The sequence below is a fragment of the Bombyx mori genome, chromosome 22 (genome assembly GCF_030269925.1).
Source record: "Bombyx mori chromosome 22, ASM3026992v2".
Lineage (NCBI taxonomy): Eukaryota > Metazoa > Arthropoda > Insecta > Lepidoptera > Bombycidae > Bombyx > Bombyx mori.
Window position 1 is genome coordinate 10,646,479 of NC_085128.1, and position 26,917 is coordinate 10,673,395.

At 34.7% G+C, this 26,917-nt stretch overlaps 1 protein-coding gene and 1 long non-coding RNA gene across 20 annotated transcripts in view; both read left to right on the plus strand.

The window, feature by feature from the left end:
* LOC101742254 (cAMP-specific 3',5'-cyclic phosphodiesterase) overlaps nt 1–26,917 on the plus strand; it is a 632,766-nt gene that overhangs the window by 572,821 nt on the left and 33,028 nt on the right. For all 19 annotated transcript variants that reach the window (XM_021348173.3, XM_038019023.2, XM_038019027.2 and 16 more), the window contains one exon: nt 18,643–18,744. In XM_021348173.3, coding sequence (XP_021203848.2) covers nt 18,643–18,744 — 102 coding nt within the window. The remainder of the gene's footprint in view (nt 1–18,642; nt 18,745–26,917) is intronic.
* LOC134200993 (uncharacterized) lies at nt 3,528–6,854 on the plus strand. Its single transcript, XR_009976133.1, has 2 exons — nt 3,528–3,654; nt 6,625–6,854. It is a non-coding gene; the product is annotated as an uncharacterized LOC134200993 (long non-coding RNA).

Below are 26,917 nucleotides of genomic sequence, written 5' to 3' on the forward strand. Positions count from 1 at the left end.
AAAAGTAAATTCAAAACTCATTACCACCATGCTGACTATGGTAAGCTTAGGCCGCTTTTGCGCTTACGGCCTCAATTATACAGAGTGTATTAGAGTCGTTCCCGAAAATGAAGACATACGTTGGTAGCCAGTGGCTAATCCCTAAAGTGTAGCACTAAAAAGAACACGCTAAAAATGCTAATGCTATTTACATTGCCCGTGCTGATTTAGAACCGACTGTCGCGTGAAATCTGCGGTCACGCGGGAACGCCGCGGACATCTGTCAGCTGCCTTCTCGTTACATGTCGGATTCACGAAATGTGAGCTTACAAACGACCACGTTAGCGTAGTGGTTTAATATTCTGATTTCGGCTTTGTCGGAACAGTTTGAATCACCTGTAAAGTTTCTTAACTTGTTCGTTTCAACTATTAAGGAGTCGAAATGAAAATTACGGATACAAAAATTATTCAATAACCAATTCTTTGTGATTTAAGTACATATTTACTTTTGTTAAAGTTCGTGTTTTTTAAACAAACAGCCACAAGAAAGAAAAATCTATATTTTGCTTTCTTAAACTATACTGAGTCGATGAAGAGGTCAGAGAATCGAAAGTAATGACCGTTAGCGTTGCGGATACTTGGTAACTTCACCGTATTTTCCATATAGAATATTTCCTTCATTTACCATGTCGTATTACAAAGTATTGCTCGTTTGAAATGTATAGTTACCACCATTCTACCCACTTCGGCTGGAAAGTCAACCAACGTTCCAATTTGGCAGGTATAGTAAAAAAAAGCAATTAAATAGATACACCCAGCATAGGTGCGTTTGATATCGCATTTACTTTCGTGATCAAGTTTAGTAAATATGGGTATACAACACCAGAGTGGCGTTTTCGATTATTATCTACCTTTAAGGACTTTTTTGGCGGGAACGCGAGGAGTGAAGTTGTGTGATTTGTTTTTTTTTTCTATTTAGTGTTTCGTCAGGCTTAAATGTATAATAACAGTGGTTTATTAACTATTTAATATCTGTGAAAGTGCACAAATGTGGGAAAATGAAACAAAGTCACTGGACGTAACTGCTCGCGATCCTCCAAAAAGTCCACTAAAACAATTTCAGTACATGACCACCATTTTACTGAGATTATATTTCATCCCATATCATCTCCTCTCATTTCATTTCATTTCATCCCAGTTGATTAATCTCAAATTAATCATCTTCGTTTCATTTCATTAAATTTTACTCCATATTATCATTTTTCTTAAAAATAAGAATATAAATTAAAATAAGACCTGACTTAAAGGTCTCAATTACCGGATCATAAAATCCCTTAAAAAAATTACCTATCTACCTTAACATATTTCACTACATAAACGATATAACAGTTTTTTGTGATTGAAAACCTTTTACCTCTCGTCATACTGCTCGTAATATACCTTTCAACCTTTCCGCCCACGTAAGCTTTTGCTCATCAAGAAGGCGTTCCCTAAGAAATACGCTAAAATACCTTTTAAAGTAGGGCTTCAGCTAATAAGGTTTCAACAAATGAAATGATAATTAAATATTATAAATGAAGCGGAGCTCCGTTGGCCTTTCTATAAATAGTTGTTTATGATTTCGTATTGCTCCAAGGGTAAGCAAACAAAGTATATTGTTCGATTGGACACACATTGTAATAAAAAATCATCGTCAACACGTGAGATGCTTTTGTTTTTGATTACTGGGTCAAGAAAGGTTAAGTTTCTAAAATAATAATAATGGTTTAATTATGTTATTCCGCGCTGAGTCTGTGCGGAAGGTGTTATTATGGATTCGGAAACGGTGTCATACACCCGAATGGCTAATTGTTATAAAAAATTTACATATATGTAAATATGTATTTCACGGTAAGCAGCGTTCCAAGGCTTCTCTCTCTCTCTCTCTTCAATCGGTCCCTCATTGCTGAGGATCGTGACTCCGTTTGATTCCGTCAACTAGCTGTCTCCATCGATCCCGTTCTGTAGCTTGGTGGAGTGCGTCGCTGACAGGTATTTTTAGTTCCTCCGCCATTTGGTCCGACCATCGTTTGGGACCTCTCTACCCCTAATAAGGCTTAATATGTGAAATATGCAAGAACTTTTTTTTTAAAACCGTCTCGGTGGTTAAACAGCGTTTCGATTCGGTGGTAAAGTCATTATTAGTTAAAAGCTTCTCTAAACGTTTATTATTCAACAGTTAACTTATTCACACTTTATTAAATACTCTGATGGTTTCTCTTGGCCGACGAGCAAGTGTAAAAATAATTTAATTTCAAGCACATTCACTCATTCTTCATTTTGTACTTCCGTAGACGGCGGTAAACACTTGCAAAGGGATGGATCATGGAGTATAGTGATTAAGAGAGATCTTGTAATAAAATTAAGACAACTCGTAGGTAAAATGTTTGATTGTTTTTGGACCTGTTTCTATACAATGGATTCTTTCAATGTAATTTTCATCAATCTCTAGAGACTGTTTTGTTTTTCATATATTAAACTATAATTTATTTAATATCTATACTACTTTCTATAAAATGGCATAGGAATATCACATTTATGTTGTGCGAGGTACTGAAGGACTCAGTACAATTTCCTTTCAATCTTTCGAAACGCAAAATCAATTCTCCTTTTCCTCAACCTATTTAACGACCTACTGAATGGAATAGAAAATAGATTCGGTCTGTAAAGAATAAATTCATTTTACCGATTCCTTATTTTTTCTTAAGTTTGATATCGAAATACGACCGACTGAAGTGGCTTTAATAAAAGCTTGTATTTCATCCGTGACTGACCGTCTGTCTGGCGTCAACTGACAATGGCCATGATAAGCCTTAGATTGACAAACCAGGATAAGATTTAGTGATGAGAGGAACGAATAATAAAATAAATATACTACTATAAATGAAAATTGGTGAAAAAGTTTTTTTTTAGTTAGATAAGGCCGTAGCCCCATGTTATTTAGTTTATTCGTTAAGCGACTGGTATCTTGTTATTGTAGCCTTATTGATTGTGCTATCTCGATGGACGAAGCATTAAGTGGTTTCTGGTGCCCATAGGCAGCACGTGAATGCCACCATCCAGCTGGAGACCTGAGATCAAAGTCCATTGTAATATAATACGGCTGCTTCACTTCAAGCCGGAATTCACAACTAGTTCGCATGAAAATCACGCACGATTGCTTAGGTACACCCGTGAAGATGTAGTCGAATACGCGTATCATTCAATTAACTAATCGCTGGTAGCCTTGAGGGGCTATTCCAGTTTTGCGCGGCTTGGTAATCGAGTTCATGGGGCTGAGAAAATTGGGTAGCAATAGCCGTGGCGAGAGCAGTGCTTCGCTGAATCTACGACCGGATCGGAATCGCAATCCACTGAGAAGATCTGGCGTAAAAACTCATTGGATTACGTCTGTGGGAGGAACATACTATTATCATGTAATAGATTCTATAAAACATAATTCTCTTTAGTAATAAACTCATTTATTATGAAAGAGTACGCGTTATCTTAGATGACATTGACATCTTTCAAAATACGTATTAAATAGATAAATTAATGGTAAAATATTCTTACAAACACGTGTCTTTATGTAAATGTTGTTTTAAAATAGATTATATAGTGAATTTCAATATCTTCATGTAGTGTGAAAACAATGAGGTAAATATGGCATAATATGTAAGAGTAAGCGAGAGAATTGATTTCTGAAGACAGGCATTAAAAAGGTCGACATTTTTTCACAATACTGTAATATATAGTAGTCTATTAAAAACATTTCCCGATGCCGCGAAACATTAATTATAATTTCATGTTCGAGTTTGTATTTAAATTGGTTAATTAAATTTAAACAACCTTTAAATTTATATTTTGAATAATAAGATATTACATATTAAAATTTTTTAAGACGAAATTAGACAGCAAAAAATATAAATTACATTAAGTATACATACATAAATAACATTTTTATTGGTCTAAAACAGTGAGAGGGAGGGACATAAGTAAGGCTTATAGTAACATATAATGCACCATTTAAAAAAATGTCCTTTATTTTTGAAAAAGTAATCGCAGCTTGTGGAAAACTGTCTAAAAATAACTTATGTATGTAATAGAAATTTTTCTATTTATTCCGAGACTGTTTAAAATGTTGGTTATTTTTTGATTATTATTATTTATTGTTAGCAGTTCGGGAAAAAAATTGTATTGAACGGAAAAAAAATTTTGCTATATCCTGCCGCGTGCCGTTGTAACAATGAGGTGTATATTTTAAAGTTAGTATCTATTCCACGATAGTTTTACTCAAGCGCCGGTCACCGTCCTCGCCGAACCCGTCGCTTGCGACGAAGAGCTCGACGAGTAAATTAACCCATAGATACATCCCACTGAGCTTCTCGCCGGATCTTTCCAGTGGGTCACCTTTCCGATCCGGTGGTAGATTCTGCGAAGCACTGCTCTTGCTAGGGCCAGTGTTAGCAATACTCCCGGTTTGAGCCCCGTGAGCTCACCTACACGTCAAGGAGAAGCTGAAATAGCCGCTCAATGCTATCAGCACAGGTAGGGAAAAAATCCGGTAGTCTTAGCAAAGTGCTACCGAGATTCCCTAGCGGGCTATAAAAACGTAACTGCGTAACTAAACTAATAATTAAACACAACATACTCATCTAATAAATGTTAAGCGATCTACATCGGTTGCTATTACTGTTACTATTTGCTGCGGGTGTATTAAGTAATACCGCACTCGATAGCTTTGAAAATTACAAAAAAATATATTGTTACAATGCCAATTCATGATTGCCATATCGAATTGACTCTAAAATCGTGATAGGTGTTGAAGTCAGACAATATAGGCGGCTAAAGCATGCGCAAATTGATGCGCGATTTATTACGCAGCAGGCGCATATTGACAGCTAAAAATGAATCTACTAGCTAAATTCTAAGCTATAAAGTAGCAACGTAACTCTTGTGAATAAATAAAATCGATCGCTTCCGATCGATCATTCTGGAAATCGATGAGGGATTTCTGTACTCAGCAGTGGAGGAGAACCTGCGACTGTCCGAATCTCGAATCTCGAATCGTCCGATCAAATCGAAACAATTTCTTAAAACGTTTAACCGATAAAATATCAAAAGTACACGACGAAATTCCTAAGAGTAAAATTCGACCTTAATAATTAAAACATGAAAATGAATGTGCAGCAATAAAACTGTTTGAATGTCGAATGTTACGCATTAGGTACACAAACGTTCATCGTAATCGTAAAAATGTGATGTTATCCAATTTACAGTCAGCGCGTGCTTTGGCTCGGGCCCTTATTCTTAGAATATTTCAACTTTAAAAACGAGAATTTTAACTGTAACATTCATAAAACGTGTTGAATTTGTGTTTATCAAATGTACTTACAGTCGATGATGGTATTCATAGTTAAAATAATCTATATCTATACATATAAATAAAATTGGAGTGTCTGTTTGTAATATTGAAATAACCGTTTTTTACTACATGCATATGAATAGTATATATTAAATATACGGTACATACACCAAAATAACATTTTTTACAATTTTTGTCCGTCTGTCTGTTTGTTCCGGCTAATCTCTGGAACTACTGGACCGATTTTGACGAGACTTTCACTGATAGGTAGCTGATGATATAAGGAGTAACTTAGACTACTTTTTTAGACTAGCTTTGCCTCAGACTCAGCTAGTCTAAAACGAAAATCGAATACATGCCTACATTGACTTTATAAATATTCATTATCAAAGAGCAGAACTGGTACCGCGATTTTTAAAAATACTCAAATTTAAAGTTTTAAAGATTTAACTTTTAAGAAAAACGTGATTTAAATTGTGTTTACTGCCTTAATTCTCAAATTCAATTAATTATATATATATATTTATATTAGACCCATCTATTTTAGATTATCATCACAACAAACTATAATAAATTGTACAAATCTTTAAAATCGAGTTATCGATAAATTAGCGTTACAGTTACACAGTAAAGCTATGCAAAAGAATGTAGGTACGCTTTAATAAAAACAAAAATTACTTACGTCGCAAAATTTAATGTGAAAATTTTTAGTTTTTTAAGATACAGATACTAATCACCAATTAACAATCCATAAGAAAATGAAACAATATTCCAAAAATTATCTTCATTTTTTTTTATTGCTTAGATGAGTGGACGAGCTCACAGCCCACCTGGTGTTAAGTGGTTACTGGAACCCTTCTACAACATAAATGCGCCATCCACCTTGAGATATAAGTTCTAAGGTCTCAAGTATAGTTACAACTTCTGCCCCACCCTTTAAACCGAAACGCATTACTGCTTCACGGCAGAAATAGGCAGGGTGGTGGTGCCTACCCGTGCGGACTCACAAGAGGTCCTACCGCTTCTTGAATAATGCAATTGCTGCTCAGCTTATTCATACATACCTCTGTATAAGATTCATGTATGAGCGCATACGACTATATCTGTTTCCGTGTATTCATGATTAGCATTGGCCTGTCTGCAATACATTTCTGTTTAACATTGTTGTAAATAAGACTGGTTCTTGGCGTTGATACCATTTACTCATTAGTTGCAGCTTAACCTCGGCAAAAATATATATATAATATTTATGTCCTTTACAGTTTACAGTACAATAACATGAAGAAAATTCGACGGTAGTTAGCATTCAAACATCAACGTATAGCACTTCAGTCGTATGTGATCACGAAAACTGTAAAGTATTTGAAGCTTTGAAAATAATAATTAAAACAGCACGTGGGGCACTCTGCTATGCTATTGCATAGCATTTTTATGAACTTATGCAATTATAATTAGTCAATAATAATTTACTATTAAAACAATAATAAAATAAGACCACTCTATATTTATAAGCATTAACAAAAGCAAAACATTAACTGTCCCCTTCACACTCATAAACTAGACCGCGCGAGAGAGAGATGGGCAGTGTTGAACGCGAGATACATAGTAAGCGGAGTGTGGGGTGCTAGGTTTTATTTTCGTTACGGAAATTCTTGACTCGGTCGCCGTGCTCAAAGCCCGCGATAAAAGCTATGCAATAGCTTAAAAACAACAATATAATATAATAACAATAAAATGAAAAAGATAAACACGAGATGAAGTCGTTACAGTAGGCTTAATTATGTCTACGACTCGCGAATACCGAAGAAAATAATAGATAATATTTTTTTTACATACGTTTATTTTGCAAGTAAGTCCCTTATAGCAGATTACTTTTTCAAATAATCCAGACCTCTTCTGTTATTGTTTGTACACATTGTTCATTTAATTTATGTGCATTAATTATTACAACAGTGCTCCCCCGCGGCTTGTGCCATGTGCGTTATTATTTTATACTCTCTGACCTAATTGAATTACGTTTCTCGAGCAGGATGGCAGTAAACGAGTAAAGTGGACTAGTCCATTATAGGGATGTACCCGTACTTTGGATAGGGGAATGCGTTTTAAATATTATATTAAATATGTTTTATCAGATTTTGTTTTTTAAATACGCGATGGATAAATACGATCAGCTTGACAAGCCACATTAGTAGCTCTGGATAAGAAAAATACCTTTGAAGATTTTAGTTCTAAATTGGAATTCAAACCAGGCATATTATGTCTGTTTAACGATGTTTAAGTTTCTAATGATTAATCGAATCACTTTAATCGTTTTATCTTTGCTGTTGAATACGTATTATTCCAGTATTTCAATAAATTCAATAATTCAATAAATATATGAATATGAATTGTAACATCCCTAAATTTTACAACTGCTATTCGTTAAAGCCAATAGAATATAACTACCTACCTATGTATCTACGCCGCAGATAACACACTGGTTACAAAACAAGTTTCTTGACGTCACCATCCCGGTATATTAGATCCTCTAATGACTACATCAAAAAGGTTTTTAATGTTAACGATGTATATTAATAAAGATTAGATTTTTTAAAAGTTTTTCCGCCTATTGCATATCGAGAAAATTGAAGTAATACATATTTTTAAGTGCCTTGTTATGAAGTATAGGTATCTATGGAGCTGCTTTCGGCGTAATATGATATTACTTCGGTGTTAGTCAAATAAACAGCCAAAATTAAAAAAAAACTGTTTCTCTTTCGAGTTCTTCCAGTTTTTGAGATGATGGAATTCTTGATGGCCCATAGGCCTTTCCAGCTTCACCAGTACGGGTGCACTCAAGGCTAGGACTAAGGTTGGGACGAGGTATTGATTCTATGGGCTATTGGTCACGTTGAATTCTTCGACGGGTACGGTGATCTGTACTTTGCAAGAATCTGACCTGGTTAGTACTAATAGTTTCGACCAGCATCGGATAAATAAGGAACAGATACAATATTATACTCTAAATTATAATATCTATAATAGTTTGCGATCTGCTGCTAGCCAACGTTATATTATGGAGGATGTTGGGTATTCCCTGGACCGCACGCTGCACCAATGTATCTATCCTAGCTCAGCTCAAGATCCGGACTAGACTCTCCACCATTTGCCTGCGAGGGATTCTTGAATACTTTGGCCACATTGCAAGGAAAGACAGTGACAACTTGGAGAAATTGGTGGTCACTGGAAAGGTCGAGGGCAAGCGACCAAGAGGCAGGAACCCGACCCGTTGGACGGACCAGATTCGTGCAACCCTTGATACCACAATGCACGATGCTCTGCACTCAGCTGCAGATAGGAACAGATGGCGGTGCATTATAATAAACAAACTGTTTCAAGGCCATGACCACGACCCTCAATAATGAGGAAACCGACGCAAGGAGGAGGAGCTAGCCAACGTCAACCGTTCTTGAGAATGGAAGGTATGAGATTGGCAAAGCAGGCTAGAAATTAATCGTAGGCAGTTTGGCTTAGAGAATAAGAAGAATAAGCCGAGAATCACAACTATATAAAGGCTGTTCCAGCTGGATAAGGCATGTGGTTGGTGCTGATGCGTACGAAAATATTTTTCACAAACACGAAATACAATGTTTAATACTTAAAATAGTTTCACTAATAGCTCTAAAGAGTTACGTCAAAATAGCATGTGTATGTTCAGTTTAGTGTTACGCTTTTTCATTTTTATTACTTTTGAAAACAGATGTTAGCATACCCCTTGATGGTGGAGTATCACCGTCGCTTGTGGCCTGTCGACAATGCCATAGACGCAGCCAAGACGCGGCATACCAACGCCATTCCTTAGATTTCGTACCAGATTAAAGAAAATACGGTACCTAAAGATAATTTGTTATTCGCCGAATAACTATCCGGTAATATTACATTATTAGATAACCTCCGCCAAAGAGAAAACAATATGAGATGTGTATTTCGTTTACTTAAGATCAAAGATTCCAAATAATATATGTGGAGTACATATCCTTATGTTTTTTTTTCCTACCTAAGCTAGTAGCCTTGAGAGGCTATTCCAGCGTAACCTTAACTAGTAGGTGAGCTCACTGGGCTCAAACCTGACGACATTGCTAACACGAACCCTAGCAAGAGCCGTGCTTCGCCGAATCTACCACCGGATCGGAAACACAACCCACTGAGAAGATCCGGCGAGAAACTCAGTGGGCTGTGTCTGAGGGTTACTTATGTATAGGAAACGTTAAAGGTACATGCTGTTTCAATATTATGAAGTCTCGAGGAATTTGCTTTTATTTTTCTTTCAAATCGTCACCGATGACGCCAATATACTAAACGAGTGTACCGAAATATGATAGTAGTAGAAGTCACACTCTAATGATGTCGTAAATCTTAAGAAGTCGTTATTTGTCACTCGCTGAAAATACGGATCACGCACACACTTTAGTACGACGTAACCGAAAAAGAGAATTGGCGTGGCATTTGTAATTGTCATTTTGGGATAGACATTGAAGTTTCTTGAACTAGAAAAATTCTGCCTTTGCTAATAACAAACTAGTTTGATAGTACCCAAACCGGTGTTATAACGTAATATGAGCCCGCGTGGCTAAATAGCACTAGTGATTCAGTTTCTGCGGCAAAGCAGTCTTGTGTTCTGTATTAAACAATGAAACAGTCACTATACATTTTAACCCTGTGTTTTAACGTAGATAACATTTATATTGTAATGTCCCATTTAACGCCAGATAAAACAGTAGGATGGTACACCGTTATTGCGCAAAAACAAAACAAAACATATACACAAATAGAAATTTGAATAATGAATAATTTTAATAAATTTGAATTAAAAATAGTGTAAGAAAAAATGATTTTATTGTAAAAAAAAGCGTGGGCCGCTTTTCAGGATAATATTAAAATAACCCGTCTACTCATATCTGTTGATAAAATATTTATAACTACTGATACCATGCACCCCACGCTTTTTTTTACAATAAAATCATTTTTCTTACACTATTTTTAATTCAAATTTATTAAAATTTATTTTCTATTTTTTAGTTGGATTTTCTATAAAAGCGTATTTTATTAGTTTTTTAAACTATTATTAATTTTTTATTATTTAGTTGAATTTCAATTTTTTAAATTATTATTTTTATTTTTATTTTAAATATTGTATTGTCATCGGTCCTTAATAAGTATACCAAATTTCGAGTTAATCCGACGTTTTGAAGGGGATCAAAATCATGCTAATAAAAACGTATAAAATAGAAGTCTTATTCTATCATGGTTATATATTTTTTTAAATAATTCACTGTACGATAACCTATTTATTTCTTTGTTTTTTACTATCATTCTCTAATTACACGTATGGTTTCTGTTGAGTAATCCCATATGTATAAGAGAAGATCTATTAGAATCCTATAGCTATCACTGTCTGCGAAAAAAATCGTACAAAATATAATAGTAATTGTGTCTACTAAGCAACAAACAATGCGAACGAAATAACTCATAAATAATAATGTAATAGATGATTTTACAACGCCCGTGACAGCTGGCAGATGCTCACCTGCTGACTATAGTCAACGAGACGGGCATAACTCCAAAAACCTTGGCCAAGTTTATTATTTATACATGTTTTCATTTTAATAATATGTCACATTGTAACTATTGACTACTAACACATGATTCTGAATTAGTCATAAGTAATAGGTGTTTACTTATGAAGTTGCCGCTTTACAATAGGTACTGGCAATTTGAAACGTAGTTTCTGTGGTAGGTATCGTATAACCGTCAATATATTCTGAATTCAAATGAATCTATACTAATATTATAAAGCTGAAGAGTTTGTTTGTTTGACCGCGCTAATATCAGGAACTTTTCTGTGGTAGGTATCGTATAGCCGTCAATATATTCTGAATTCAAATGAATCTATAATAATATTATAAAGCTGAAGAGTTTGTTTGTTTGAACGCGCTAATATCAGGTCCGATTTGAAAAATTCGTTCAGTGTTAGATAACCCATTTATGAGGAAGGCTATAGGCTATATAACATCACGCTAAGACCAATACAAGCGGAGCACCAATAAAAAATGTTTCAAAATCGGGTTTTTTTTTGAGAGCTTCCGCTGCGTGCACTTCCGAAACGGTTAGTTTCGCTAAAATAATGTTTGACAGAATTGTTCCCCTTTAAGAGATCAAAACAAAGTCAGCGACAGCTTATGTCTATATATATGTTAAGGTTGGCTCACTATAACAGTTTTTTATGCTAACCAAATTTGTTCTAAAATAAAGCCTTATTTTTAAACTATTCCACGCGAACGAAGTGGCGGGCATAAGTTAGTTTTATTATAAAAATGTGGAATTCAATTATGGAATTAGAATTCCGTCCCGGTAGCAATGCCGCACAAACATCTCACAACATTAATGATTTGTACGGATTGAACCTTTGATTATATACACATGTATATAACGTGACGTGTATATAATCAAAGGATTGAACACTACGAACGAATGCACAACGTATTGTTGTTTGAATGCCTCCGACATAGAAAATTGTATCTAACAAATGAACCCCGTGGTAGCCCTAAAACTAAAGTTAAACGAATTAAAGGCGATAGTGAAAGATGACGATGATATTATATCTACCGCTGAGTTAACAGCAGCTTTCAAAGTTAGCATCAAAGCAATATTAGTTCATATGCGTCAAATCGACAAGATAAAAAAACTTGGTTAGTTAGTGCCGGACGAAGGTGGACGAACGCGTTAAGGTATTCCTTGCATTGTTTAATAGACACTAAAATGAAAGGATTTTAAACAGCTTTGTGATTTACGATGAAAATTTGATTCTAGGCTAATAATAGTAAGCGTCCGTATTGGTTAGACCCTCCAATACGGACGCTTACTATTATTAGCCTAGACCTAGCCTAACCCTGGCTCAGAACCTGGACAAAATCTCAAACGAAAACATACCCCTAACAATATCATGGTCACGTTCGGTCTCTAGTGCTGGTATAATCATAAGACATGTAATTCAAATTGGCAAACGCACCTTGACTTTAACAAACTCGTTCTGCTGTTCATTTCCACCATAGGAAGTTAGATTTTGCCCCACCTACCCGAAACGCAATCCTGTTTCACAGCAGAAATAGGCAGGGTGGTGGTACCTACCCATGCGGATTCACAAGAGGTCGTACCACCAGTAAATAGTGTAATTGTAAATTGACGTCGCAATTGTTTCTTTTGAGTCAGAGCAGTCTCTTTCACAAACCCGCAATATTACAGTAGCCAGTTATTTTGCTGTAACGTTACGTCCATGAGCGACCACTGGTAGCGGTGACTACTGACCATCAAGTATGGCCATATGCTCGTCTGCGTACTATGGCAGAAAAAAAAACATAATGATGGTGGCATTATAAAATACGCATTTTTTTCTTTTTAAAATCGCCGATTTAAATATACCTATCTCGTTCAGTCTATACAGATTTAGTTAGACAATATTCTAGTAGTTTTATGTTTAAGAAACATATCTTAAGCACAATCTGAATAATTAAGCATAATCTAATAATTAAGCATAATCTAAAAAAAATTAGTCAAGATCATACATACGAGTATTATTGTTAGTATAACTCCATGATGACCTGGAGCTTGACTCAGTCAGTAAGTATCTACAGTCGGCATCATTGCGCCACTTTGAGAAGACGGCACGACATAAGAACCTTCCTGTCATGGTCGCTGGGAAAAACATACCCGATCCTGTAGACCGAATGGTAAATAGTCGACGTCGCCCAAAACACGTCATTACGGATCCTCCTGATCCATTAACGGTGCTTTTAGATACCTCAAGCACTGGTCACCTTCCTCGTCGAACCCGTCGCGTGCGACGAAGGGCTCGACGAGCGAATTAACCCACAGACACAGCCCACTGAGTTTCTCGCCTGATTTTCTCAATGGGTCGCGTTTTCGATCCGGTGGTAGATTCTGCGAAGCACTGCTCTTGCTAGGGCCAGTGTTAGCAACACTCTGGTTTGAGCCCCGTGAGCTCACCTACATGTTAGGGCCAAGCTGAAATAGCCTCTCAAGGCTATCAGCATAGGTAGGGAAAAAAAAGTTTGTGTAAGATCATTCAGTTTTCGTGTTTTAACATTTGACATTGATAATAATACTATAACGCTGATTGATGATACCTGCTGGGCATTGTAAAAGTTGGTAAACGTTTTGTTTTTAACATTAACGCGTAAACTCTAAATCGCTGTTTTGCATGTTCGCGAGTCGATATTTTAACGAAATCGCCTCGGTAATCTAATAATGATTATATTCCCGTTGCGAAACTTATTCGCGAAATCTTCAAAAGAATACAAACAAAAGGGGGACAGAAGTAGGTCAAGTAAGTGTTTACCCGAATAATACAATTTACTTGTTTATGTGACTGAGTGTGCTCTGCGTGGGTAAACACTACGTAAGCCACTAAACAACCGACCTTAGTATAATACAACGTTTCCCTCGATATAACATTTTCTAATTTAGAAAAGTACATAACAGTCTGATATGCAATTTTAAGAACACTAAAAGTATAATGTCTAATTTACTTTTACCGTTAATCGGTTTATACGAATTCGTGTGTACTTTAAGGGATATTAATCGATTATTTAAAGACTATCTTATAAAGAGTCGCATCGGAAAAAAACATAATTGAAATGTTGTTTATGAAAAGTCCAAATTATTGATTTTTTATAGATGACCTTATGCTGATCGTATCGAGAATTAATGGGTGACCCGCAATTAAGATAAATCTAGCAACACCTCATCCATCTGTTATCCGGCCGCCAAAAAGAATACGTTCGCTATCGAACCGATGACGTGATTTGGCTTTGAAATGGCAATGATTTAAAAAAAAAAAATGTTTATTTGCCCCGCTAACGAATACTCATCTAATGATAACTTCTAATGACAATGAGATCTGTGACAGCATTGACGTTGTCTATAAACTCCGGCAACCACTATATATTGGATGGTCAAATGTATCTTAATGGACGGTTTTACCAGTAACTACAATTTCACCTTACAAAATTTCGATAAAAAAAAGATGCGTGGTGTCGTGGGACACCGGATAGGAACGAAGTTCCATATAAAAAATAAAAAATAAAGAATTACGAAAAAAAAATTGCGCGGTGAAATATCGCTATGCGGAAAACAAGGCCTTATTCCACGGACTTTTTCTTACGGTTTTTACTATCACATGTTTTTCAGTTCGGTCGCGCAGCAAAATCCCTATCCCCTCCAAGCCTGCCGTAAGGAACTTCGTTCCAAAAAATATATTCAAACAAGTACCAATGACTGCAAAATGGTTCACGGATAGTGCAGTAAAATTGTAGAAACCTATGGTTAACGCCATCTGTATTATTAAAACTTGCCTAGTTTATTATCGTCCGTTGACAAAACATAATTAATATTGTTTGCAACGCCATCTAGTTCATTTTTATTAAGTTGTATTAAAAGGAATAAAGAGCATAAGGTATTATTGAAATTCTGCAGTTGTTCATTTAAAAGATGTTAAACGTTGAAATATTTGTATTTAAAAAAAATAGTCTGGTTCGAATTTATTAATATTTATATAAATTTCCATAGGAAATAAATAAACAGGCGTTGAATTAGTCACCCTAAAATTCCTATATCGTATTACAGAACAGTTGAGTAAAAACAATACAAGTCTAGTCAACGTCCTAATATCCTCATACATATTTAACTCTCATGAATAAATATTGAATATATCCCACAAGAAAGGTAGTGCTTGCAGTAAAATTTGAATATTACCACAATACAACCATTATTATCTTTTACGGTACACAAAATATCATTTTGCGCACTTCATTTTTCAATTTTAATCTACAGAATGTATATTTTTAAATAATAAATCAATGTTGAACGATTTACGAACACATTCACGATTGCAATTTAAGTACAAAGATATAAGTTATACTAATGGAATATTTACTGAAATTATTGTCCATCGCATTAATGCATGAGAAAATTAAAATATACCGAACAAAGGACTGAAACAAATTTGATTTACATAAAAATCCCTTAACTGGAATACTGAAGTAGGAAGTTGACTAAACGGGACACGGTTCTGTGCTTAGAATCATTTGATTGTATAAAGCGATCGCGATGTTTAATTTGTTTTTCTTTTTTATAAAGAAAACACATTTAATTCTGTGGAGCGTGCCGCAAAATAAAAAGATGTGTGGTGTCGTGGGACACCGGTTAGGAATGAAGTTCCTTATTATAAAAATATTAATTTTAAGTTCTATTCGAGGTGTAAAGAAAATAATTATTCGGGTATACATTTTTTATTATGATTTTTTTATTGATAAAAATAAATAAAAACTACTTTACAAATTGATCAGCTTTATTATATTAACAATGATTTATAAAAAATATATAATAATAATATACAAATAAACAGCTATTTATATGAATAATAATAACCGTCATCACGTAGACACTGTATAGCCATCATACTAAGACTATAAATAAATAAAAATATAAATGTGGTGTCGTGGGACACCAGGTAGGTACGAAGTTCCTTCGGCTAATGTAGAATCGACACAATTTACAAAAAAAAATCGTGCTCAATTTTATGTTGGTTTTCTTGATTTTTCTCTCAAATTTTGCTGATTAGTTTTTATTTAAGTACAGGAAAGTATTTAGGAAATTCAGTATTTTAGGAAATAATAAATTACGTAAAATAAAAATAAAATCGTAATTCAAATTATCAATTAAAATAACAAAATATGTCTCTTTATTTTTGTTTGACAACATAAAATTACATAGAAATAGAAATAATTACAAAATAGAGAGAGAAGGGATGAGAGAACGAAAAGAAAGAGGGAGAAAGAGAAAGGTATTATACACTACTCGCTTGTGTATACGACTGTCGCGCCTGCGCACGTCTCATTAAACGGTTTTATTCCACGCACTTTTTTCCACGGATTTTTTCTTACGGTTTTACTATCACATTATTTTCAGTTCGGTCGCGCAGCAAAATCCCTATCCCCTCCAAGCCTGCCGTAAGGAACTTCGTTCCAATAAAAAATTTACGTTACAGACGTTTTTTTACCGGTTAGGGTATCCCTCCGCATCGTCCCATAAGGAACTTCGTTCCTAAAATCTCACCAGCAAAATATAAAAACAATAAAAGTTACAATTCGCGAAACGGTATAAAGAAGCGTTTTATTAGTGAAAACAAAAACCAGATTGTATAAAAATGTTCCAACTTCAAATGTCAGAATACTAGTGCAGTCGTGTTTTGGAGATTCGGAGGTATGCCATCCAAGGGTATGCAGGAATGCAACGCGGCATGGCCTCAGTTTTTCATGAAAGTGATAATTGCCTGAATAAGACGATTGAAGAAATAAACATCTTTTCAAATCTGAAAAATATTATGAAGCGAATCTCTACAAAAAGCTAAACTGTAACTCCGAATCGAATCAGAGTTGATTGAACAAAAGACGACTAGTGTATCGAGAAAAGTTCAAAACAATGACATTACATTTGTTTGTCCTATCACGCGTCACTGAATAACAAACAAACGTGAAACATTAATAGGGTCGTACCTCTAGAGGTTTAACACAATATAAACTTATCAAACGAACTGGTCATTTAAAGTTGAGTTACTAGTACTGCTGAAAACTTTGAGATTACGCTAGTATCGTTCATGGAAATTCGACCAATTTGAATAGAAGAATCAAGCGTGAATGTATTATTACTTGTAATGCGTAAATTTCCTGAAGACATCAGCTTTTTGTTCGTGAAAGTTCATGAGTCTGTTAGATTTATATTGATATTTAAAAAATACTTCATAATAAACAAGGTTTCTCTATCTAGATTCCGAAGTAAGATACAATTAAAAATGTTAGCACATTATTTAATTTTAACGTGTTTGGCAAAGACTTCCCTTATTTATATTTCCATCCCTTGGGTACTAATTTGTAAGTATCTACATGATAATTATTTTATTGTTTAGATGGGTAGACTAGCTCACAGCCCACCTGGTTAGCGGAGCCCATAGACATCTACAACGTAAATGCCGCCACCCACCTTGAGATATAAGTTCTAAGGTCTCAATAATGTTACAACGGCTGCCCCACCCTTCAAACCGAAACGCATTACTGCTTCACGGCAGAAATAGGCAGAGTTTCAATATTAGTGATAGATGTGTGGAAAAAATCATGTTGTTGTTTTATTCTATAACTACTTATCTACAACAGATCGTCTATTTGATTTTATCAATGCATTGAATGAATATATAGCATTATCTTCAGTAACTTATTATAATCAGTAAATAGTTACCTATATTTAAAAAAAAAAATTGAAGTTATTTTACTCCTCCCTTTCCAATAATTAATACTAAAATTATAATCAAAGTTTCTGTGTTTGCCTATTAACAGAATGGTTCATTGTAAGCATTTGTCGGAATTATGTTTTGTAAACGCTTTCTTTTTACCTGCCACTTACACTTATATTTTAATTAATTATTAGTAATGTGTGTGAATTTGTAGGCACTACGACATTAACATGTTAAAACTAGTTTTTTTTTAAATTATACGTCTATTGTTTTGGGTTATTCAAAGGCATTTTCTATTTAAAATTTTACTGTCAAGTTGAATTTTCGAACTGCGATGTCAAAAACCCCTCAACAGTCTAAAGCGCATTTGAAAGCGTGGGTGGTTTTTGATGAATTTCAAAATCTAATTGTCTAGACGCAGTAGGAGTGATCGTATTAAATTAACTTTACCAATCAAAAACAACCTGAACGACCTCTATTCATTTGCTTTAAAATACCTGGTGTTTATTTACTTGAAGCATTAAGAAGTTAGATTAGTGTCCATTAGGAATTTGATACGATTCTAAGAAATCTCAATTTATTCAAAGAAGGGTTTCGCTAATAGATTTGGAACATTAAAAACAATATTCACTTTTATTTTGTTACTAGCGATCCGCCCTCGCTTCGCTTCGGAAACTGTAATTTATTATTGATTTCTCCGCCATTTAATGGATGATAATATACATATAAACCTTCCTCTTCAATCACTCTATCTATTAAAAAAAACCGCATCAAAATCCGTTGCGTAGTTTTAAAGATTTAAGCATGCATAGGGATATAGGGACAGAGAAAGCGACTTTGTTTTATACTATATAGTGATTAACGCTTAGCTCTAGTCTAATGTAATCAATATTTGAACCTCGCGATAGCAAGCAATAACTTCGTTCTTTATTTACAGTCACGGAGAAGACCTGATTGTGACACCCTTCGCGCAAGTCCTGGCGAGCCTGCGTAGCGTCCGCAACAACTTTTTGTGTCTCACCAACGTGCCAGCTTCCAAGTAAGTCTGTTATAATTTTACAACAAATATGAGCCTCGTTTAAAATATTTGATTTTTAATCAAATCTAAAAACAAGTATCTTAGTAATCAAGTATCTTGTTTTTTTTAAATCGATTAACACGTTGACTGCCGTGTGGGTCACCGGTGCCCTTCGTCGCGCACTGAAGTAATTGTGTCGATCTTTCTCCTCAGTTATATTACAGAGCACAGGAATACCTATTAGACTCTGTCTAGGAAAGTCGAATCAGAAGATTATGAGAATGAATCTGTTTCTCAGAGACTTAAAATACTAAAACATACACTAGAAACAAAATAAGGCAAAGTTAGGCAATTTAGGTGCTTAGTAAACAGAAATCGACATAATTACTTCAGGGCGCCGCGTAGGGCACCGGTGATCTACACGGCAGTCAACGTGTTAAAGTGGAAATAAAAGAATAAAATGGTTGTAAAAAAGGTACACAAACATATTTTTTTTATATGACGGTCATATTTCACGTTGCCTTCGACTGATCCTCAATTTATAGAGCTATCAGAAAAAACAACAGCCCTGTGTCTTTTAATAGAGCCTGCTACTACTGGACTATGTTAATCCAGTGAATTTCACGCCGGATCTTCTCAGTGGGTCGCGATTCAGATCCGGTGGTAGATTCAGCGAAGCATTGCTCTTAGGCTCTGCTGTTAGGGCATATTTTAGCAAAAGCTTTCAGGCTGATCCGCGTGAGCTCGCCCACCGGCCAAGGCGTAGACAGAATAGCCTCTGAAGGCTACTGGCTGATAGATAACAGAAAAAAAACATAACTATTAACAACAAAGTCAAAAGTGGATTGTCATTTTAGCAGTGTCCGTATGCTTTATTTAGGTTCATCTATTCACTCCTGGCTTCTCATAGTTTTTGATAACCGACTTCCGACACCGAAAAAGGAAAAGGTTATCAATTGGACATTTTTTTTAATTTGTATGTTAGCTTAGAACTTCTAAGTATACCGATTGTGATGTTTTTTTTTTGTATTTGAATGCTGTTTCTTTTGATTCTATCTGACCAGTACTAGTTTTTGATGTATCCTTAATATATTTAATTGATTTCGACTACATTTTATGGTGTGGGTGGTTTTTTTTTTGGTTTTTTTTTTTCTTAACACATAAATTAGAATCCCACGTCTCTTAGCATATTAGGGCTTAGTGCTAGGAAAAATATTAATTGTAAAACTTAAGGCATAATCGACTTAATATCACTGATTTTTGCTAGTTAAAATTCTTGAAACTCGAAACTCGATATACCTACGCAACACGTCCGCAGTCAAACGAAAAATGCGTAAGATGTGGAATGTTGAAATTATACTCTCGTCGATATATTGCAAGCACGCTATTGATAGTTTACGATTGAGTGATTAGGTCGATTATATGAATATGTTTTCAGTTTCTGTAATGCGTATTCACGAATGCTCATCAATGATAACCTCTAAGAAGTGGCTGGCTACCTATACGTTGTTCAAGAGCACTAGCAATGGCCAACTTTAATCAGTTATTATTGTTATAAACAATATACTAAAAAATAAGTAATTTTACGTTTTGTTAAGTCATGAATGTTGAATATTCTTTTCCGTCAGACGCAGCCGTTATTTTACGATTGTGCAGTGACAACAAATTGTCGTTAATTATCAACTACCGCAATTTCAAATTAACCTTTTAAAATTAAAACAACCATCAATACTTACCTCGTAAATATCAATGAAATGGCAATTAAATTATACCTTAAAATTATTACTCAAGAATGCAGATGTGTGGCATTCTTGAAATGTCATCCAATACAATGTGTCATTTATCAACTAACAGTTCACGATATCCGTATCTCTTACGCAGTCAATGCTTTCGTCATAGTTTACAATATTATGCGCATGCGCAATACCAAGGTCAACGTTCAGCTGCGATCAATAAAATGGATGCGGTATCTGAGTTTGCTCACGTTGTTGTTAAGTTACATAATTTGTACATGAATATGTTATTATTGTTTGGTTAACATTTCCTTTTAGGTGACTTTTCCTTGACTTTTCCTACTTTTTCATCACATTGAAAATATAATTTTCATGTATTTTTGTCCAATGTATCTACTAATGTACCTTCCCTAAAGCCCACTAAGCCATTTGTATCTTTCATAAAACATGATTATTTAAAAAATGTATTTACACATTTTTGTATGTATATAAAAATATATAACTCTAACACATAGAAATAAATATTAGTATACTACCAGCATTTTCATTCAGCGAAATTATTAATATTAGTACTCTAGCTATAAATTAACTGATAAATAAAGTTATCGGAGTATGTACGATTAAAAGCTTTCGACGCGTTGATAGATATGTTCGATATGATGGGAAAGCTCCAGCTGTACACGTTTTCCGTTTTCCAGGAAAAAAACACTAAATTACAAAAGATAAGGTGAACGTAAAGTAAAAATTCCGCAAGCATGTATGGCTTGAAGTGGGCTATTCATATAACCATATTCAATGCTACAATGTTAAGTATGTTATTATATTACCTATGGATAAAGTAATAAGAAAAATCATACTAGTGAATTCAATGTGGTGGTACCTACTCAAAAGTTCTATCTTTAGAACTAACAAATTATAAATAGAGTAAAATGAATATCTATTTTAAAAAATCAGACGTACTGCAGGTCATCATTTCGTTGCTAATATAAAATCGATAAAGAATGCAGTCTGTAGTTGAGCAGACTCAAGTCACGTCCACATATTAACGACTCCGCGTGACCGCGACGTAGTTTATGACGTAGCACAGCGTCGCATTATTTTCGTGGCCGATGACAAAATTGTAACGAGCACGCGATCATTGAATCATGCGCTCGAGCTAACGGCCCGGAACCACCCACCCTTTTACAAAAAACATGTGATATTCACTAATAAACATATTGAGTGCTGGCGGCTGCAAATATCACTCACGACTGAGGCTTGCTTTGTTATTCGAATAAGTATCGAAAGAATAATCCAATTCTAAAAGTACTCGATATCGAAACAAGACATTGAAATGTTTCTTATATCGAATAATCCCAACGCCCACATCTCATTTAGGTTTTCTTGATTGGACGTTAAGCGCGTACTAATTTTCAATTCTATCGAAACTCCCTCTGTCGTGTATTAATCACCAAGCGGTGAAAGCAACACGGGCATTGTCATTGCGGTTTATTCCGTTTAGAACAAAAACATTATCTCCGGGAATGTCGTGTGATTTTAATTTCTCAGAATCTAAGGCATTCCATAGTGACAACGTGGTTGATTAATTTAAAGAATAATGATGATCACACTTTATGAAAGACAAAACAACAATGAACACGTAATATGTACATAGCCACATAGTTTGATATTGTTACCTTCAAACAGACTTTTTAGTTATTCTCGTATTTAAATACGAAAATCGCCTATAGACGAAATGAAAATTAATGATTCTGTCTAACAAACGACTAGTCGTGAGCAACCACAGTAAGATCGATTGCGTATCTGATTGCTTTAGATAAGAACGCAACCTTACGCCTCACTTGAGATTTAGTTTTTGTTTACGGTACACAAAGACGTGACAGAGATCGAAGTTCAACAATTGTATTGTATAAAAACTTTTCTAAAGAAGAGATGTTATAATGATGGTACCTATTCTTGCGAACTGATAATACTTTATACTTCTAGTACTTACCTATTATTAGGTACGGTGTGCTTAGTGCGAGTTTTTTAACGTTCTCGATAGCGTAAAAGTTAACCGAATTTTGTATTCAGTTGGAAAAATTCAGTGGGGCAGCCGTTGTAACTATACTGAGACCTTACAACTTATATCTCAAGGTGGGTGGCGCATTTACGTTGTAGATGTCTATGGGCTCCAGTAACCACTTAACATCAGGTGGGCTGTGAGCTCGTCCATCCATTGAAGCCATAAAAAAATAAAAATATATACCCGTGCTATTAAATACTTTCTAAAACTTAAGCCAGCAGATTTATTATAATTTCTTTAACAGCATGTAAAACCTGCAAATATTGTGAGGCGAACAAAGGGAAAATCTTAAGTTGTCGACATCTTGAAAGGAACAAGTATCGCGCTTGCGTCCCAAACAGGCGAGCACTTGAGCCTTTGATGTCTCAAGTTCAGTAAGCCTCAAAAAATTGAGCGGGTAGCCGTATAACACACGTGAAATAAAATAATAAACATGTTGTTGTACTATGATTGATGATTTACCAATTTGTTTTTATTTTTCTCTAGTCCATACCGACGCTAGCAAACTAGCATGCACTTGATATTATTACAATCGTAAAAAGTCGCTATATTATACATTAGTGAAATCCAGTAATGCTCCACTGTGACTCTCTTTCTCTTCTTCAACCTGTGTCCACTTAATGCTGAGTGTAGGTCTCTTCGAGTGCACCCCATTCTCTTCGGTCGCTTGCCTTTCGCATCCAGTCCCTACCGACCCCTTTGATCAGGTCATCGGTCCACCTCGTTGGCTATCTGCCCACGTTACGACTACTGCTATTTAAATGAAGAACACCGATATGCTGAAACTTCTCGCGCCACCTATCGTACGTTGATGGTACTATGACGAAACTTTTCCTAGAGCGTCAAGAACTATTGTTTAATTTTCATAACAATAGACAAATATACATACGAAAATTTACTTTATGTGTGCTTATGAATAAATTTACCAGATTATCTTATAGTCACGATAGGTCAGAAGATAATAGTCGGTCCCGCATTAAGAGACCGGCCTTCTTATGTTTCCGTTACTTCTTGTACATACTAGTCAGACTAAGCAGGTATTTGACTAAAAAATCATTCTTTGAGGATATGTTATGTCATCCCCTAAGCACTACAAGCGCTTCAATCGATATCTTATCTATCGATATCTTCTCGGGCACCGCACTCACAGAGTATGTGGTGCAATATATCTACTTTTATACAGTCTACCCGTTGGTCATCGGCCTTCGGTCAAGTTCTTCATGCAAAGGGATTATTTACTGTCCGTTCTGTAATAGCACTATCGTCGCCGTGTACTCTTACTTAAATTCCACCTCAATTTTATATACTTCATGTATAATTCATATATCTGCCTAATAGAAAAAAAAACTATACCATAAAAATACTGTATAACATATAATGTGCTTAAAATATATTTTAAAAAATACAATAAATTAAACCTGTCTATTAATATTCTTATAAAATGTAAGTTATACATGTTGAATAAAATACCAATTATATAAACTTTTCTGTATTCATCTCGTGTATTTATTTTGCGCTATTAAAAAACATCAATATACGTATAAAATCATTTAAATTGACTATTATGTATATAGGTCAACCTATCTGTCTTTAAAAACAGTTACCATAAAATATTGCTACTAAACAACTATGTGCATATATATATATTATATATATCCTGCAAATTTACCTTGGCTCATGAAATAAATCAATAGACAAGAAAACTTTAATGGCCGCCATAAAAATTTGAATGGCCGGTCCATTCAAATTTTGATGCATTGATAAATCATTGCATCACTTGTCAGTAGATATCGGGTGCAATCATTTTTATGTTTACTATTATAATAAAAAAATAACGATAAGATATCACTGTTCTGGCAAATTTAAATTTATACTATTTTCCTGAAAGGAAAAATTTTTGAGTATTGACAACGTTGACAGCTCGTTACCAAAACATTAGCATTGTTAAAGTCACGAGGGACATTCGGGCTTAACATTACATTAGCCTTGTTAAAAGCAAACCTTTTTAAGCTCGATTGTGGTTTTTACAATGTCAGAGTTTTTAGTATTTTAGCTTATCTTGCTTTCCCTATTATTATAGAATGAAATATATTTACTTACGTGAGCTACCTAGTAGTTTAAATATGTCGAAAATTTTACAGATAAAATATAAACAGAAAACACAAACATTGACTCCAACACGATTTTTTTGCTTTTCAACTTAACGTAGTATGTGAGGTTACATTGACCCGTACCAATGAAAGATCAAATGGTGTCCCTCAAAACTACTTTATTGTAATTGTATTACAGATACGATAAGCTTTACGCACTTTGCTATAATGGTAGTAAAATGTATGTCGTATTGAACTATTCTATTGTATAATCAATTTTGACAGTTCACTTATCTTACTCCATAATGTAGAATTAAACAAAACGCCCTGCCTTTTAAGCCGATCGTATTCCTTCAAGTCGCTCGGACATTTCTGAGCAAATCCCACTCTCCCAGCCGAGTCCATGCTGAATTTGAAAGAGCTGTCAGACATCCGTACATCCCATTCGGCTATGCTTTCTTGAAACGCAGCAGATTTGAGTCGCTACTCATCGCACTCACCCCAGACATCGCACTGAAAACTCGCAAACTGGCTTAATTAAAAGACCTTAATACGTTACATTTGCCGCAGTTGATAAACACAATGAATGTACTAAACATTAACTAAACAATGAAAAACTGAAGATATTTTTCTAGTCTATAGAAACCTTTAACAGAACATATGTTCGTTCTAAAGCCAATATTATTGAAAACACAAATACCTCGGTGTTACCAATTAGACCAGACCCATTCCCAAAAGTTTAAGGATAATTGAATATTGTTCGATATATCTACTCACTAATTATCTAGCTAGGAAATTACCGTAGAATTCAGGAACGGTTCCCGGACAGAGTCGATTTCTTTGTTAATTTTTTTTTTTTCTTCCTGTCTATGCTGATAGCCTTGTAAGGCTATTTCAGCTTCTCCTTGACGTGTAGGTGAGCTCACGGGGCTCAAGCCCTGAGTGTTGCTAGCACTGGCCCTAGCAAGAGCAGTGCTTCGAACCCTTCGTCGCTTAATTGAAGACATTTATTTATCGTATTCGAAACCTTAGTGATGTTGTTTTTGTTTGGTAAGTAATTTTAATTTCTGGTACTCATATATATGTCGTCGAATGTCAAACGTTTAAATGTAAATATATTGCCTTTTTGTAAATTCTGTTCGAAATAAACGTTGAAAGCAAAAAAAAAACGATCGGCATTTGAATCTTACGATAACAATAGACCATGAAGAACATCTGTCATCTTTATGCTTCGATACGACCTCAGAATTATTAACTACCACGTGTCGACATAATGAAATTGCAAGCCTAATAATAACTCACGGTCCACAGATGACTTTGGCCTAATAAACATTAATTCTAATAATAGTCTTCAGGCTGTAAAATTAGTTTTACAGCCGCCATATGGTCACATTATAAATGCGGTGATAAAATATTGTCCTACGGGCGACCGTAGTCGGCTTTAGACTTTCTTGTCTTCGTTATGTTTTTTTTTTATTACAACGTTACTTTAATGAATAAACTCTTTCCAAAATAACGTTCCCCTATAAAAATCTGAAAGTCTTCAATTGGCATTTTCCGAGAAATACACCTTATCATTAAACATTTAAAGAAAGCAACTAAAATAAATACATAGATCTTTCGACCCGTGCCCACTCATTTTCCGTCAAAAGCTTGGAAAGTATACATGAAAAGAGTAAACAGAACTTAATCTTGTTACACTAAAAAGCTTTTTCGCAAAGTATGTAACAGGTTATTATGCTCCTCAGATTTTCTTGTGAAATATGGAATGCTTTCCAATATTATAATGTACGGTCGAGCTTAAAATCTAAAGAGGATTTTCTTTGAATCCACGTCAAGCGTCCTGGCTGATTTGATAAGCGCGACTCCAAATGTCTGAAATTCAATTTGATTATTATATTACAAGCTGAAATATATGTATGTGCCATTGTTAGCATTTTGCTCCCGAATATAAAGTGAATATACAAATATCTTTTTTTATATTTGTATTTCTTATCATGTAATTGTTAATTTAAATAGATTCAGAACAAAATTTTTAACAACAATCATTGCTTAGTCAGGTAATTAAAAAAAACGTTTATTTCTTGTACATACTGGGCCAGATTTGTTCCTATTATGTATATCGAGTGTTGTAATTTAAACTATACTAGAGGTCCCGCAGTAGTCGAAATTCGACTACAATTAATTGGAATTGTAAGTTTGTACACTATTATGATTGTATTTTATACTTCTATAATCACAAATTTCGCCAAGACACTATAAAAAATATTAAGAAAGACAAACAATATTTAATCTCAATTTGACAA